A 12,483-nucleotide genomic window follows, 5' to 3' on the forward strand; every position below is an offset into this window, starting at 1 on the left:
TGAATTCATTAAGATTATTCTAATACCAAAAATTATACAAAGAATGGAATAAAAAATATAAAAAGTTTTACCTACATGTCAATACAGTCTGTAATTTACAATTCCAATGGCCCGTCATTCAGGCTTTTTTCAACGTAAAATATTAATAGAACATTTCTTAACTCGTTGTTTGCTTGAGAGAGCCTTTGATTCTTATGTAAGGAAATGCAACACATCTAAAATTACTCCATCGCTTCTTCAAGCTCCCTGTAACAGTCCATTTACCTGCATCTTGGTTATACTGTTCGATAGTGGTGGTCCCGCCACCTCCGAACACAAATATTACACCTTGGAGGACTCCTGCAGCAAAGTCTCGCCGAGGATGATTTAATGATGCAACAGGTGTCCAACAGTTCGATTTTGGATCAAAAGTCTCGACTGTCTTGAACGATGATCCCAATCTATCGCACCCACCAATGGCAAACAAAGAATCATTTAAGACGACTAACTCATGTCTGAACCGTGGTACATTCATAGCTGCGCAGTCCTCCCACTGGCCTGTTTCAGTGTTGAAGCACTCAACTGATGCTGTTGCCTGATCTCCAGGGGGAGTAACACCTCCTGAAACATAAACTTTGCCATTCAAAGCAGTTACGGCATGATAGCTGCGTCGAATGCTCATCAAAGGCATTTTATTCCACATCTTTGATTTTAAGTCCAGGAACTTTGCTCGTTTTCCACCACCGATAACGAAAATATGTCCCATTCCTTCACAGGCTGCATATTCTGCTTCCTTCACACCATCAGCCACCCTCACCCAACCGTTTAACTTTAGGTTATACTTATCTACCATTAAACCACCCCCAACGACTAAATACAAATCATTATCCACCGCCAGTGCTGTGCCCGAAGCTTCAGCCATACCAACGACTTCAGAGCATTCCCCAGTCTCCATGTTGAAGGTCTCTATCTTGGAGTTAAACAGCTCGCCAATTAAATACAAGACAAATGGGGATTTTCTTGGCATGTCAATGTAGTGATTGAGGTTCTTTTTTGTCGGGGATGACATGGCTTGGAGTGCACTTTCAGCTAGCTGCTCCCACATTGGAACTTTTGAAAACATTTCGTCACACAACATCTCTTCCAGGTAATCAGGGGACATACATGTGAATCGTATGTGCTTCATTAAGTCCTGAAACCAACGTAAGATAATAATTCATTACTGAAGAAATAGAAAACGCGCAAGCGGGCTGTGTGCAGTTATAAAGCATGCAGGGGTTGGCAGAACACAAGAGAAGTGTTAGGAGAAGTATGAACCATAGCAGACTGCTTCTCAACACTTCTCGAGTGATCTGCCAAATCCCCAAGTGCTTTATAACTGCACACAGCAAGCAAGTTTTGTATTTCTTTCATAAGATACAAATTTCAACAGCCAGTATTTGGAATAGGAATGATGCAATTGAAAGTGCACGCATGTGCTGTGTGCTCTCATAAAGCACACTCTCCCAACCAATCAGAACGCGAGATTTATAACAGTTATTTTATAATGCAGTTTTCACTATTCTGCGAACTCGGTAGCGAGCTGCATGCCAAAATTTGGTTTTTCGCTCCTGTCAATCAAAAATTATCAGTTGGTACCTCTTATGTCCCTGAGTGGTGGCATAAAGAACCAATTTCACAACAAGCTGTTGAAATGGCTAAGTTTGAAGAATATTGAAAATTGCAGTAAGGAACATATAGTAACAAAAACGTTTCTTGCACACATTTGTTGCAAGAAGTTGCTAACCAAGATTTAACTTTTATAATGTTTGTGGGAACAATTTGAAGGCATTGCCTAGTGTGACTATAGTTAGTAAAGTCATCATGCAAAGCTCGAAGAATGCTTTGTGTGATAACTAACAGTGGCTATGTACTTTCAACTTGTCCCACAACCAGATTTGTTATATATCAGGGTCCGGAAGGATATTCGCAGGACCTGGGTAAAATGTTGCACAGGATATAGGAAATTAGAAAGAATCTTAAGTGATTCGGGATATTGGCATTGGCTGCGACTCGGGAATTACCAAATTCAGTGTCTTTGATGTGGGATGTTGCTCTTTGAACTGTGTAGTTCCAAAAATTATCCATACCCCCTCACAGAGGAATTATTTTAAGACACCCCCTACCCCCTGGAAATTCCAATTTTCTTCCAGACAAACTCTGTAAATTTTGTTCTTTCTCTGACTCCCCCCCACCCCTCCACACCTCTTCGGAAATTCAAAATTCCTCTGTGGGGAGGGTATGGATAATTTCTGGAACTACAAGGGAAAAACATGAAAACTAATAAATGAAATAAAAATACAAACTCCTTTACAATCACAATTTATGTCGCCAGACAAGGGATTTCAGGAAAAATTTATTCAAGATCTGGCATGATTTGAGATCTGGATCCCCTTTTCCAGACCCTGATATATGACACCTAATAATATTTCACTGTACATATATTTTTTATCACACAGGACTGCCTACTGAATTAAAACACCCCCCATCAATCCATTGCTGAGTGGGGTGGGGCCGGGAGGTAAACACTGGCATAGCCATAAAATCTGCTTCATATAAATTACTTAAAAAATAAACATTTTGTTATGAGATACGTTAAGAGAAATATATATAGCTAGATAGTTATTAACCGAACCTTATGTTTGACTATTCTCTCTTCGTCTTCTTCATACCATGCCATCAAAGCTTCAAACACATCTTCTTCTTGATCGACGTGGAGTGTATCCCGGCTTATAATCTCTTCCAGTTGATGTGCAGGGATCATCCCAAACTCCTCTTCCACGCACAAAGCCATGAAATTCCAAGAAATAAAGTTATCAACCTTTGACTTGAGGTGATTTAGTGAAAACTGCGACGCCAAAGACTGAATGCCAAGACAATTATCCAACTGGATTTCTTCTTGCATGAATTCCCCGCATTCCTGTACAATTTCTGGAACTTCAAACAAGCTAGCAACAGCAAGGATTCCTTCTATGTTGTTCTGGTTGATAGCAAGCTCACAGGAGTAGAAATAATCAACGATTAATTCAACAGACTCTGGCTCACAGTCTTGTAAAGATATTGTGCTCATGAACGTCTCTACAAAACCCGTTGTCAACATCGCGCGAAAATAAGCACTGCACGCCGCTAGCACAATCCTGTGAGCTTTTATTTCCTTGTCTTGGACCTTGAGAGTTACATCTAACAGTTCTTCGTAGTTTCTGAGCTCCTTAAAGACTTGAAATGCTCGTTTTTCGTGAGCTCCAACGACATAACGAGTTCTTGTTTGAGCTTCGTCCGCCATTTGTACACAGGAAGCCCATTCAAGTAAACATTGTCAAATAACACAGGAAGCCCAAATGATGTGTTCTTTTCTGGAGTACAAATTTTCCATATCGAAGGTAAAGAAGATTAGAGAAGGAGGGGGAAAGCTTAAAATGCTATCTTATCCATAAATTTTCTAATATCTTTTCATCCCAAATAATTTGAAACGATAAAACTGGTTTTCATTGGAGTTTGCATTTGCAAAAAGCTTGTCCTCTAACAAAAGTCTTCGGGAGTAAATAATTTTTGATAGACTACTAGTTTATGAAAACTAACCTGAAGATATAAGATAATTTCAAAACTTTTATCATTAGAAAAGTGGTTAGGAAAAAATGGAAGATTACACCGGAAGCGGAAGGGATCCTTCTATTAGTGCCAGTCTCCACTCCAAATTCTTTTAAACAAAATGGCGGCCTTCTGTGCAGAAGGTAAAGACTGCGATGACTGCAAAGAAACCTTTCTTTTACGCTTCAGGGAGTTAAAAGATGAATGTACAGCTTTGCTATGCAGCAAACCAGGTAAAAGGAGTATTATTAGAGATAAAAGATTTATTTGAAGAGGTATTTCTTGTTTTTAGTTGAGCTGCATATTGAACTTCACTTGATTTATGGATAATATTATGAATCTTTTGAAAGACATTTATTGGTCTGAGAACCTGCCTGATTAAACCTCCATTCTCATTGACAACTGTGAGGGGGCCTATGGTATCTGGAAATGAATTTTAGTTCCAATATCTGTTCATATTATTTCCATGAGATTGGGAATAGTCCCTTTCACAGTTCCCTGCATCATGTTGAAAGGTAGCCGTGCCTTTGCATCGAAGCGAGACGAACGGTGTGCTTGCAATGATAGAGACCCTTTTTTAACACCTTGGACCAAATTGCCCTATTTCACTATGACGTCACTGCTTGTTTATGTGGGGGATAGAATCGCCAAATCCAATAGAAAATTTAACAAAATTTGCTCCTAGCTAAACAGTTTAATCTAAAATGGCCTGGTTTTCAGATATGATATGTGTTAATATGTACTAAACAGTTTTCTGGCTATTCTACTTCTCTTCGTAGATTGATGCGGGTCTTAGAACAATTTTCGGTGAATTTAATTGTGTTGATTTGACCCCCTCCGATGAACATGATCCTTTGTGTTTAAACAATAATTTGTTTTGATGTGACGTCATAGTGAAATAGGGCAATTATTCACACGTCTCTATCATCGCAAGCTCACCGCTCATCTTGCTTTGATGCAAAGGCTTGGCTACCTTTCAAGATGGTGCAGGGGACAGTGAAAGGGACTATTAAGCATAAGGGTCTTAAATTATTTCATTTGCCAATCATAAATAAAAACTTTGGATATGCGAAATTGAATAGAATACATCAAAGTGTATTACAGCATTGAATGCAGAACCCCCTCTTTAAGAAAAGGCTAGATTCGCCCCTGTATGGGGTACAATTAGTCCAGATGGTGGCCCCTCTTTTGCCGCTGCACTTTAACACAAAGATAGTAGTTAACTAAATTAAGTCTATGAAGATATAGAAATATAGATAAGTTATAGTGCTTGGGAACGAGATTATTCCGGGCGAAAGCCCTTGGAATTAAATTCGGAAAAATTAATTTACGACCTCACTGGGAATCGAACCCACAACCTAAAATAACCCACGACCTAAAATAACAGCTAATTAAGTCTAGGTAGCTTGGGTTTTCTCTTATACACATTTGTATTTTTGCATGTCAATCCAATTCCTGGTCACCAAAATTTATTCACAGATATAGAAGAGTTGCAACTTCTTCAAAAATCACTTGTAAAATGTCAGTCCAGTATAGTGACATTAACGAGGTAAGGGATTTAAAAGCAAACTAGATCTTGTCAAAAACTGAATTTTGAAGTATCAAAGTTTTTCTGTGTGATTGAGAAACACATGGGACATGTCTTACAGCACATACACATTATGACATTCACTCAACTCAAAATACTAGATCTACTCATGCATGTACCCATCACCACACACACCAACTACCAATTTGATCTTAATTTACCTGACATTGTTCTTTTAAAGCCAAGAGAAGCTGAATCAAAACACTCTCGCTAATCTGCTGGTGGAGTATTCTAAGGTATATTGTAAAATAACAGCTATTTAACAGTTACTGTTATCAATCTTGCATTCTGATTGGTTGGAAGCACATGCTTTATGAGAGCACACAGCACGTGCGTGCACTTTCAGTTGCATCATTCCTATCTAAAATAACAGTTATTGTAATTTGTATTTTATAAAAGAAATAAAAAACTTTCTTGCTGTGCTGTATGGAGTTATAAAGCACTTGGGGATTCGAGAAGTATCAAGAAGCACTCCGCTAGGCATTGTGCTTTTCCTAACACTTCTCTCGTGTTCTGCCAACCCTCGCGTGATTTATAACTGCACACAGCATGCATGTGTGTTTTCTATTTCGTACGTATACAATGACGTACTAAATGGGAAGCATAGGTGTTGTAGTGGTTGCCACCAGGGTTTGGTTCCAGGACTCAGTGTCATATGAATAGAGTTGCTTGTTGATTCTCTCCTATTCTTTGAGGGTTTTTCTCTTGGTTCTCTGCTTTTCCTCACAAAAATCAACTTCTAAATTCCAATGGACCCTTCTTAAAATTGTCTTAAACTTGAGTCACCCTGTCGAACCATTGTTAAAAAACATTTTGTACATCTTTAAGTAACTTTTATGAATCTTGCTCTCTGATTGGGTGGAGGCACATACTTTATAAAAAAGCACAGAGCATGTGCTGCAAATCCTCTTGGTATGTCAAGGTACAGACACACGTTGCAACACTGCACGTAACAGGACTGTTGCAGCGTGTCTACTCCTGAAACTTGTCCACGCAACATTTCATGCAGCAAATCTGAAGTTGAATCCAGCTCTACTCTTGCAACATTGCGCGCAACAAATTTCATCGTGTGAACATGGCTGCAACATTGTGTGCAACATTTTGAAATTTCCAGCCAATCAGCTTGCACCAAATTTATAACTGTTGACTTAGCAGGCTGACACAAGCGATTTTGCGTGATTTTGTTGCAAGGTGTGTCACCCTGATTCAAATTTGTTGCATGCAATGTTGCACCATGTGTTCGCACCTTCCCCTAACAGTTGGGTTCTGCCCACATCTTTGTATTTACTCACATCATAGGCTATGCTTCATGCTTACCTCTTGTTCTGCTGGCATCTTTATATCTGCACATAGCACGCACAAACTCTAGTTGGTCATCACTAACTGTTATATTGTTTGATGAATTAAATATTTTTTCATCTTGTAGTCAGTAATGGATAAAACTTATGTGGAAGAATGCAGACTGGTGAACGATGAGTTCAAAGATAACGACAGCAAACAGAAACTTTTGAATATTATTGGTAGGGAATAAGTATTTTGCTTTTTGGATGTGAGTTGCGTTGCATCTCTTTGAGCAACACAGCTGTGGCTGGAGAAATTTTATCTTTAGATTGGGAGTAATGTTTTTCCCATTTCAGATCATTCCCTAGATTATCATTTCTTTCTGCATGAGAAAACACATAAGCATGGATATAACACAAGCAATGAATTTTATTCTCAAGAGAATGACACGTTGTCTGAAGTGGGAAAACAATACGTCCAAACTAAAGAGGTCCCTGGGTGGCTCAGTTGGTTGAGCATCGGACTTTTGTGCAGGATGTTGTGGTTCGAGTCCCGGCCGGACTAACACTCAGGGTCTTACAGTGAGAAGAAAGTGCTGCCTTTGTAATTAAATCTTCAAATAGTTAGACTTTTAAGTGGCTCGGATGACCAATTTAAATGACAGTCCCGTCTCTCGACACTCATCATTACTAACCAACATAGGAGGGACGTAAAAGAACCACTGAGGATGTAAAGAAACCCTGGCAGTGACCACCCTCAGTGCCTACACCTCATACTAACAGCCTCTCATGTTTGTAAGTTGCATAAAAATGCAATCTGGAATTCATAACTCAATGTAAAGCACCTTTGATTATATCCATAGACAAAGGATGCTATTTAAATCCCAAAACATCATCATCATTCATCAGAGGTTTTTTTTCTATGCCAGAGCAATTATCCATACCGGAAGACATAGCTAAACAGTTCCTTCCAAGCTTAGAAAATGATGTCAAGGTTGGTTTGATTGTCATCATCATCATCATCAACATCCATCATCGACATCCATCATCAACATCCATCATCAACATCCATCATCATCATCAACATCCATCATGATCATCATGATCATCATCAGCATCAGCATCAGCATCAGTATCAGTAGGCTCTTGTTCCAGCCATGAGGTTGCTGTTGGCGCACATGTCAAGCCTTGCCCGAAAGGGATTGGGGATGGCTGGCACACCTAAACCACTATGGCTGGAAATCGAGCCTACATCATCATACCCTGATGTACTTAAATTATAATAGAATTAATAGACTTGCCCCTAGCGGACCTCTCTGGGAGTCACATACTCACTAGGGAAGCAAGTGAAATAAGTGAGCGTAGGAGGTCCAGCGAGTGTCGTCCTTGTTGGGCTGCCTGTGCTTAAAGTCTAGAGAATAGACTGTATCATATAATCTCAACTTGCCCCTAGCGGACCTCTCTGGGACTCACATAGTCACGAGCGAAGGAAGTAAAAGAAGCGAGTGTTAGGGGTCCAGCGAGTGTCGTCCTTGTTGGGCTGCCTGTGCTTAAAGTCTAGAGAATGGACTGTATCATATAATCTCAACTTAATACTTGGGGGGAGGGGGTGGAGCCATTGATCATTATTTTATTCACACAAGAGATGTTGTCTCTTTTAGGGGCGATTCCAGGGAGCGAGCTAAGCTTTTTGAGTACATAACATTAACTGTTGACGTTATATCATGGTAAACATACCGCGCCAAAATATTTGAGATTGGTTAACTTTTTCCTCTCTTACTCCGACGTAGGACTAGCGTCCGAAACGTCAGGAAGTTTTTTCATCTTTTTACGGTGTTAAATTTACCCTTTTATCATCACTGTTTGATTAGAAACACCGACGCAGCTCACACTAGGTTTTAGCTAGTTATCTCTCCTAACGTTTTCAGACAGAAGAATTGTTAGGCAAGGATGTGATGGAGTGTCTGTACTGGAGAAAAGGAGCTCTACTCTACATGTACTGTAATACTATCTATTCTGACAATGAAAGATGGACAGGAATGATGGCAGATTTTATCAAGGTATTCAAATCAGTCTTTGTTATACCCAGCCATCGGCTATTAGCCGAGGTGGAGTAAAAGACTGGGTTGAGTTGGACTTGCATTACTTTCTAGGCTCTAGGACTGTTTTATAGGGGACGGGAGACGGGAGCAGCAGTTGATGTAAGCAGTTGATGTAAGCGGATCGCACCTAATACAATAGATAGAACGATAATAGATACAATAGATTTTCTGAATACATTACATCAGCTGATTGCTATGTAGGTTCTCCCTATACAGTATGTAGAACCATTTGGCTCAAAATCCCTTGAGATATGAATAACAATGAAACAACAGCCATGTTGGTTGATCTAACAAGAGAAGCTAATGAGTAATACTTTGTTATCGCAGGGGCGGATCCAGGATTTTGTTCAAGGAGGGGTGCTGTGCACAAAGTTAACCCAGGGAGGGGTGCACCCCTTAGAATCAAAGGGAAAAAACAGTATTGGTTATCTTCGAAGTAGGGGCACAAAGTGGAACCAGGGAGGGGTGCGCATCCGCCTGCACCCCTCCCCTGGATCCGCCCCTGATCGTCAACCAAGATGGTGGTTTGACGTAACAACATGGGGACGAAACAGACGCCATCTTGAAATAATGTCCCCCAAAACAATCCCACAATGCATTGCAATGCCAACTCGGCCCAGTCTTTTACTCAACCTCGGAACGGCTAATTGAAAAAAAGAGACTTATAAAAACTTCTATTCTGAAAATTCTTTTTTAGGATTGTGAAGTTGGTGTTGAGTTTTTGCAGAAAATGCTCATTGTTAGAACACCTTCAGAAGAGGATAAAGAATCCATGGAAAGTAGACATGACAGTACGATGGAACTGTTGAAGCAAGGTATGATTAGGGAACTAGAGTTCAGGGGCGGCGGAACCGGGGATTGGCGGGGGGGAAGGGGGGGGGGGGTGCCCCCCAGGAATTTTTTGGGGGGGACCTGGCCTGCACCCAAAACATATTGGTTCTCAGTCATAGTTTTACGGCGCATGCGTCTGCAATCAAGCAAAACGGTGGACATTTTCACATAGCGTTAAATATAATATTTCAGGTCCCCCCCCCCCCCCCCCCTAAAGATTTTCAGCTTCCGCCCGGAGTCTAGTGAAATCCTTCCATATTTTATCGAACCCTGAAACAACCTCTGGGCTGATCAAAGTCAGGGCTCGGCTAACTCACAAATGGAACCCTGAAACAATCTCTCGGGGCTGATCAAAGTCAGGGCATGGCTAACTTACAGATCGAACCCTGAAACAACCTCTGGGCTGATCTTAGTCAGGGATTGAAAACACGGATGGAATTTGAATTTAGCTTGTCAGGTTTTGCAGACGGAGGAAAGCCGGAGAACCAGGAGAAAAAAGCCTCGAATCATTTAAAGGAAGGGAGAGATCTAACAAACTCTGCCAGAAGAGACATAGACTCTCAGATGCTGTTTCAGGGTATCAATCAATTTCAAGGTTTAGATTCCTTAGTTAGCCAAGATGTTTTTTTTAGGTATTTTTAGTGACACTCATCTACTTGGACTGATGTATGCTGGCGAACTTTGCTATTGGCACTGGAAAACACAAAACTTAAACAAAAACATGGCTACCTCTGGCGATACCACCAGACCATTCAACTCGCTCGCTGAAGGTAAAAGGTTCCTAGGAAGATATATTAGAACAGTACGAGGCCCTTTGAAAGGGATGGGATGGGATACTATCAAGGCTGAGCAGTATTTAGATGAATTAAATAACGTACAAGAGGTTGGTACCTAAATGCTGTATGATGTCATTTACTGTCAAGAAATTTTTTAAAAATTTTATAGAATTTCTTACGGTACTTTCTTCCCTGCTAGCAGCAGCCTTTTTTCCTTTTGTTTTGGTGGAGTTAGAAAAATAGAGCCTGCCGATGTAGGATGTTATACTTGTTGCGCCTGCGTGGCGTAACTTAGCAACGACTCGTCAAAGAACGTTTGGCGCATGGTGTGTTAAATTTGCTCATGCGCACTACATTACCCGGTTAAAAACCTGTTTTAAAACTGGTTTCGTTTGTTCACCATCGTGGACGGCGGTGTATCAAAGGAAACGCTCTACATCGACAGAGTCTCCCTCCTCCCCGCCTAGAAGAAGGGAGAGAAAGAGGAAAGACTCTGCTAGCAGGGAAGGTACTTTCCAAACACACGCGAAATCGTATAGTTTGCTGACGCTGCAAATTAAAATAGGGTTTTGGTGGGCAATAATCAAAGTGTTTCCATGAAATTGTCCGAGTTCCGAGTTTCAATTTACCGTTGTGTTCCTCGATTACGGACTCATTTACTCGGGCCTCGTATCAGTGTCTAAATTTTCACAAATACCAACGGTAAATTAAAGAATGCACAACTTCAACAATACAAACACTTTGATATTGCACGGACCTTCAGTGGAACAGATGAAAATTCTGCACAAAGTCTAGGCTAAGGCCCCGTCTACACTATGCCGGATAAATTTGGAACCGAATTTTTATATATTCGGTTAGGTCTACCGTCCACACTAGTCCGGGCGAATCCGGAACAATTCTTCACCGAAAATCAATTTTTTCGAATACGGTCTCCAGAGTGGAACAATTTGGAAAGCCGGCTAGCCGTATTAGTGTGGACGGAGAACATTTTGTATCTGAATGTTTTCGAATACGATGACGTCATGATTGTCATGGGAACAGGGCAGGAATGCTAAAAATTCACAGCGGGCTCAATTTAAGCTTCGATGCACATGCTCAGATGTGCAATGAAGCGTTTTTGCCGCCCCTGGGCTGCATAGTGTGGACGCGAAACATTTTATCCATTTTCATGAGTGGACGGAAAACTTTTTTTTCGGTTTCGGTGTGAAAGCTGCGGATTCAAGTTTATCCGGCATAATGTGGACGTGGCCTTAGCCTGAGCAACAGAGAACTCGAAACTCGATTATTAGGCTCAGGTCAAACGTCGAACTTCACATGAGCCGCTGAGAATTGCTAGAATTGATCAATGTCTTCGTATTTTACAACTGAAGCCACATACTTCACACCGTCAATTATTTTGAAGGAGCCGTATTAGAAACCCATTTTAAACCACTGCTATTCTACGTGAGCAACAGTAATTTAAATACATATTCCAAAATATAAGATTCATTATTACTGTTTCAACGACAGCCGGAACTGATTTCAAAGGGAACGAAAGTACGAAAAAAAGATGTTATCATTTTGCTTCAAGCTGTAATATTTCGACTAACTCTGGCGATAACAATCAAGAACTGACAATTATACAATATTGAGACCCGGGGCTTGAATAAATATTAGAATACTGACGTTTTTAGAGGGATTTTCGAGAAAATATGTATAGCTGGATTACGTGTGCATCTATTGGAGCTTTCACAAGATACATGAAGATTTACAGATTACGCTTGAAATATTTTCGTAGCGATTTTTTCTTTTGGGAATTTTTTCGAGGGTGGGATATGATTGAAGTATGAATACAAAGTATGAAGGTTTTTTAAATTGTATGAAAACAAATCAAATATCGAAGAGGCCTCTTAGCTTTGATAGTGGTTTGTTTCTATCTATCTATCTTTCTATCTATCTTCCTTTCTCTCTCTCTCTCCCTCTCTCCCTCTTTTACTAATAACCAGGACCATTCGCTTCAGGACAGAAACAAAACTAGTACAGTTATAATTGGAGATTCTATAATATCGAAGCTCGAAGGTTGGAAAATGTCAAGCAAGACAAACAGAGTTAATATAAAACCCTTCCCAGGGGCCACAGTGGAGGATATGGAGGACTATATAAAGCCAATAATCAGAAGGAAACCTAATAATCTTATTGTACATATTGGTACAAATAATCTTAAGTCTGATGAATCTAAGGCCATTGCAGAGAGGATAGTTGGAATCTGCGAATCTGTGGAAAAACAGCTGCCGTCTTGTGAAATAGCGATATCTGAATTA

At 40.3% G+C, this 12,483-nt stretch overlaps 2 protein-coding genes across 2 annotated transcripts; one reads left to right on the forward strand and one right to left on the reverse strand.

Annotated features, from left to right (window-relative positions):
* On the reverse strand, positions 1-3,301 carry LOC116298174 (kelch-like protein 20). Its single transcript, XM_031706553.2, has 2 exons — positions 2,654-3,301; positions 1-1,171 (listed from the first exon to the last, which is right to left on the reverse strand). Exons 1-2 carry the CDS (start codon positions 3,299-3,301, stop codon positions 158-160), a joined length of 1,662 nt encoding a protein of 553 aa, XP_031562413.2. The 3' UTR covers positions 1-157.
* A 426-nt stretch (positions 3,302-3,727) lies between these two features.
* Positions 3,728-11,847, forward strand: LOC116298184 (RAB7A-interacting MON1-CCZ1 complex subunit 1). Its single transcript, XM_089036829.1, has 8 exons — positions 3,728-3,839; positions 5,086-5,155; positions 5,376-5,430; positions 6,621-6,714; positions 7,338-7,468; positions 8,403-8,534; positions 9,274-9,391; positions 10,040-11,847. Exons 1-8 carry the CDS (start codon positions 3,728-3,730, stop codon positions 10,300-10,302), a joined length of 975 nt encoding a protein of 324 aa, XP_088892955.1. The 3' UTR covers positions 10,303-11,847.
* The last annotated feature ends 636 nt before the right edge of the window (positions 11,848-12,483 follow it).

This window comes from Actinia tenebrosa, unplaced genomic scaffold, assembly GCF_029948245.1.
Source record: "Actinia tenebrosa isolate PJP-AT-01 unplaced genomic scaffold, QUT_ActTen_1.0 PGA_scaffold4__44_contigs__length_22323623, whole genome shotgun sequence".
In the NCBI taxonomy this organism is placed as follows: domain Eukaryota; kingdom Metazoa; phylum Cnidaria; class Anthozoa; order Actiniaria; family Actiniidae; genus Actinia; species Actinia tenebrosa.

What these genes read in the sequence shown, in the direction of transcription:
- LOC116298174 (XM_031706553.2), bottom strand. Translation starts at nt 3,301, where the DNA reads ATGGCGGACGAAGCTCAAACAAGAACTCGTTATGTCGTTGGAGCTCAC. An exon ending in AGAGAATAGTCAAACATAAG is followed by an intron (nt 1,172 to 2,653) that starts GTTCGGTTAATA and finishes CGTTGGTTTCAG; the next exon opens with GACTTAATGAAGCACATACG.
- LOC116298184 (XM_089036829.1), top strand. Translation starts at nt 3,728, where the DNA reads ATGGCGGCCTTCTGTGCAGAAGGTAAAGACTGCGATGACTGCAAAGAA. An exon ending in AGTATAGTGACATTAACGAG is followed by an intron (nt 5,156 to 5,375) that starts GTAAGGGATTTA and finishes GTTCTTTTAAAG; the next exon opens with CCAAGAGAAGCTGAATCAAA. An exon ending in GAAACTTTTGAATATTATTG is followed by an intron (nt 6,715 to 7,337) that starts GTAGGGAATAAG and finishes TTATATCCATAG; the next exon opens with ACAAAGGATGCTATTTAAAT.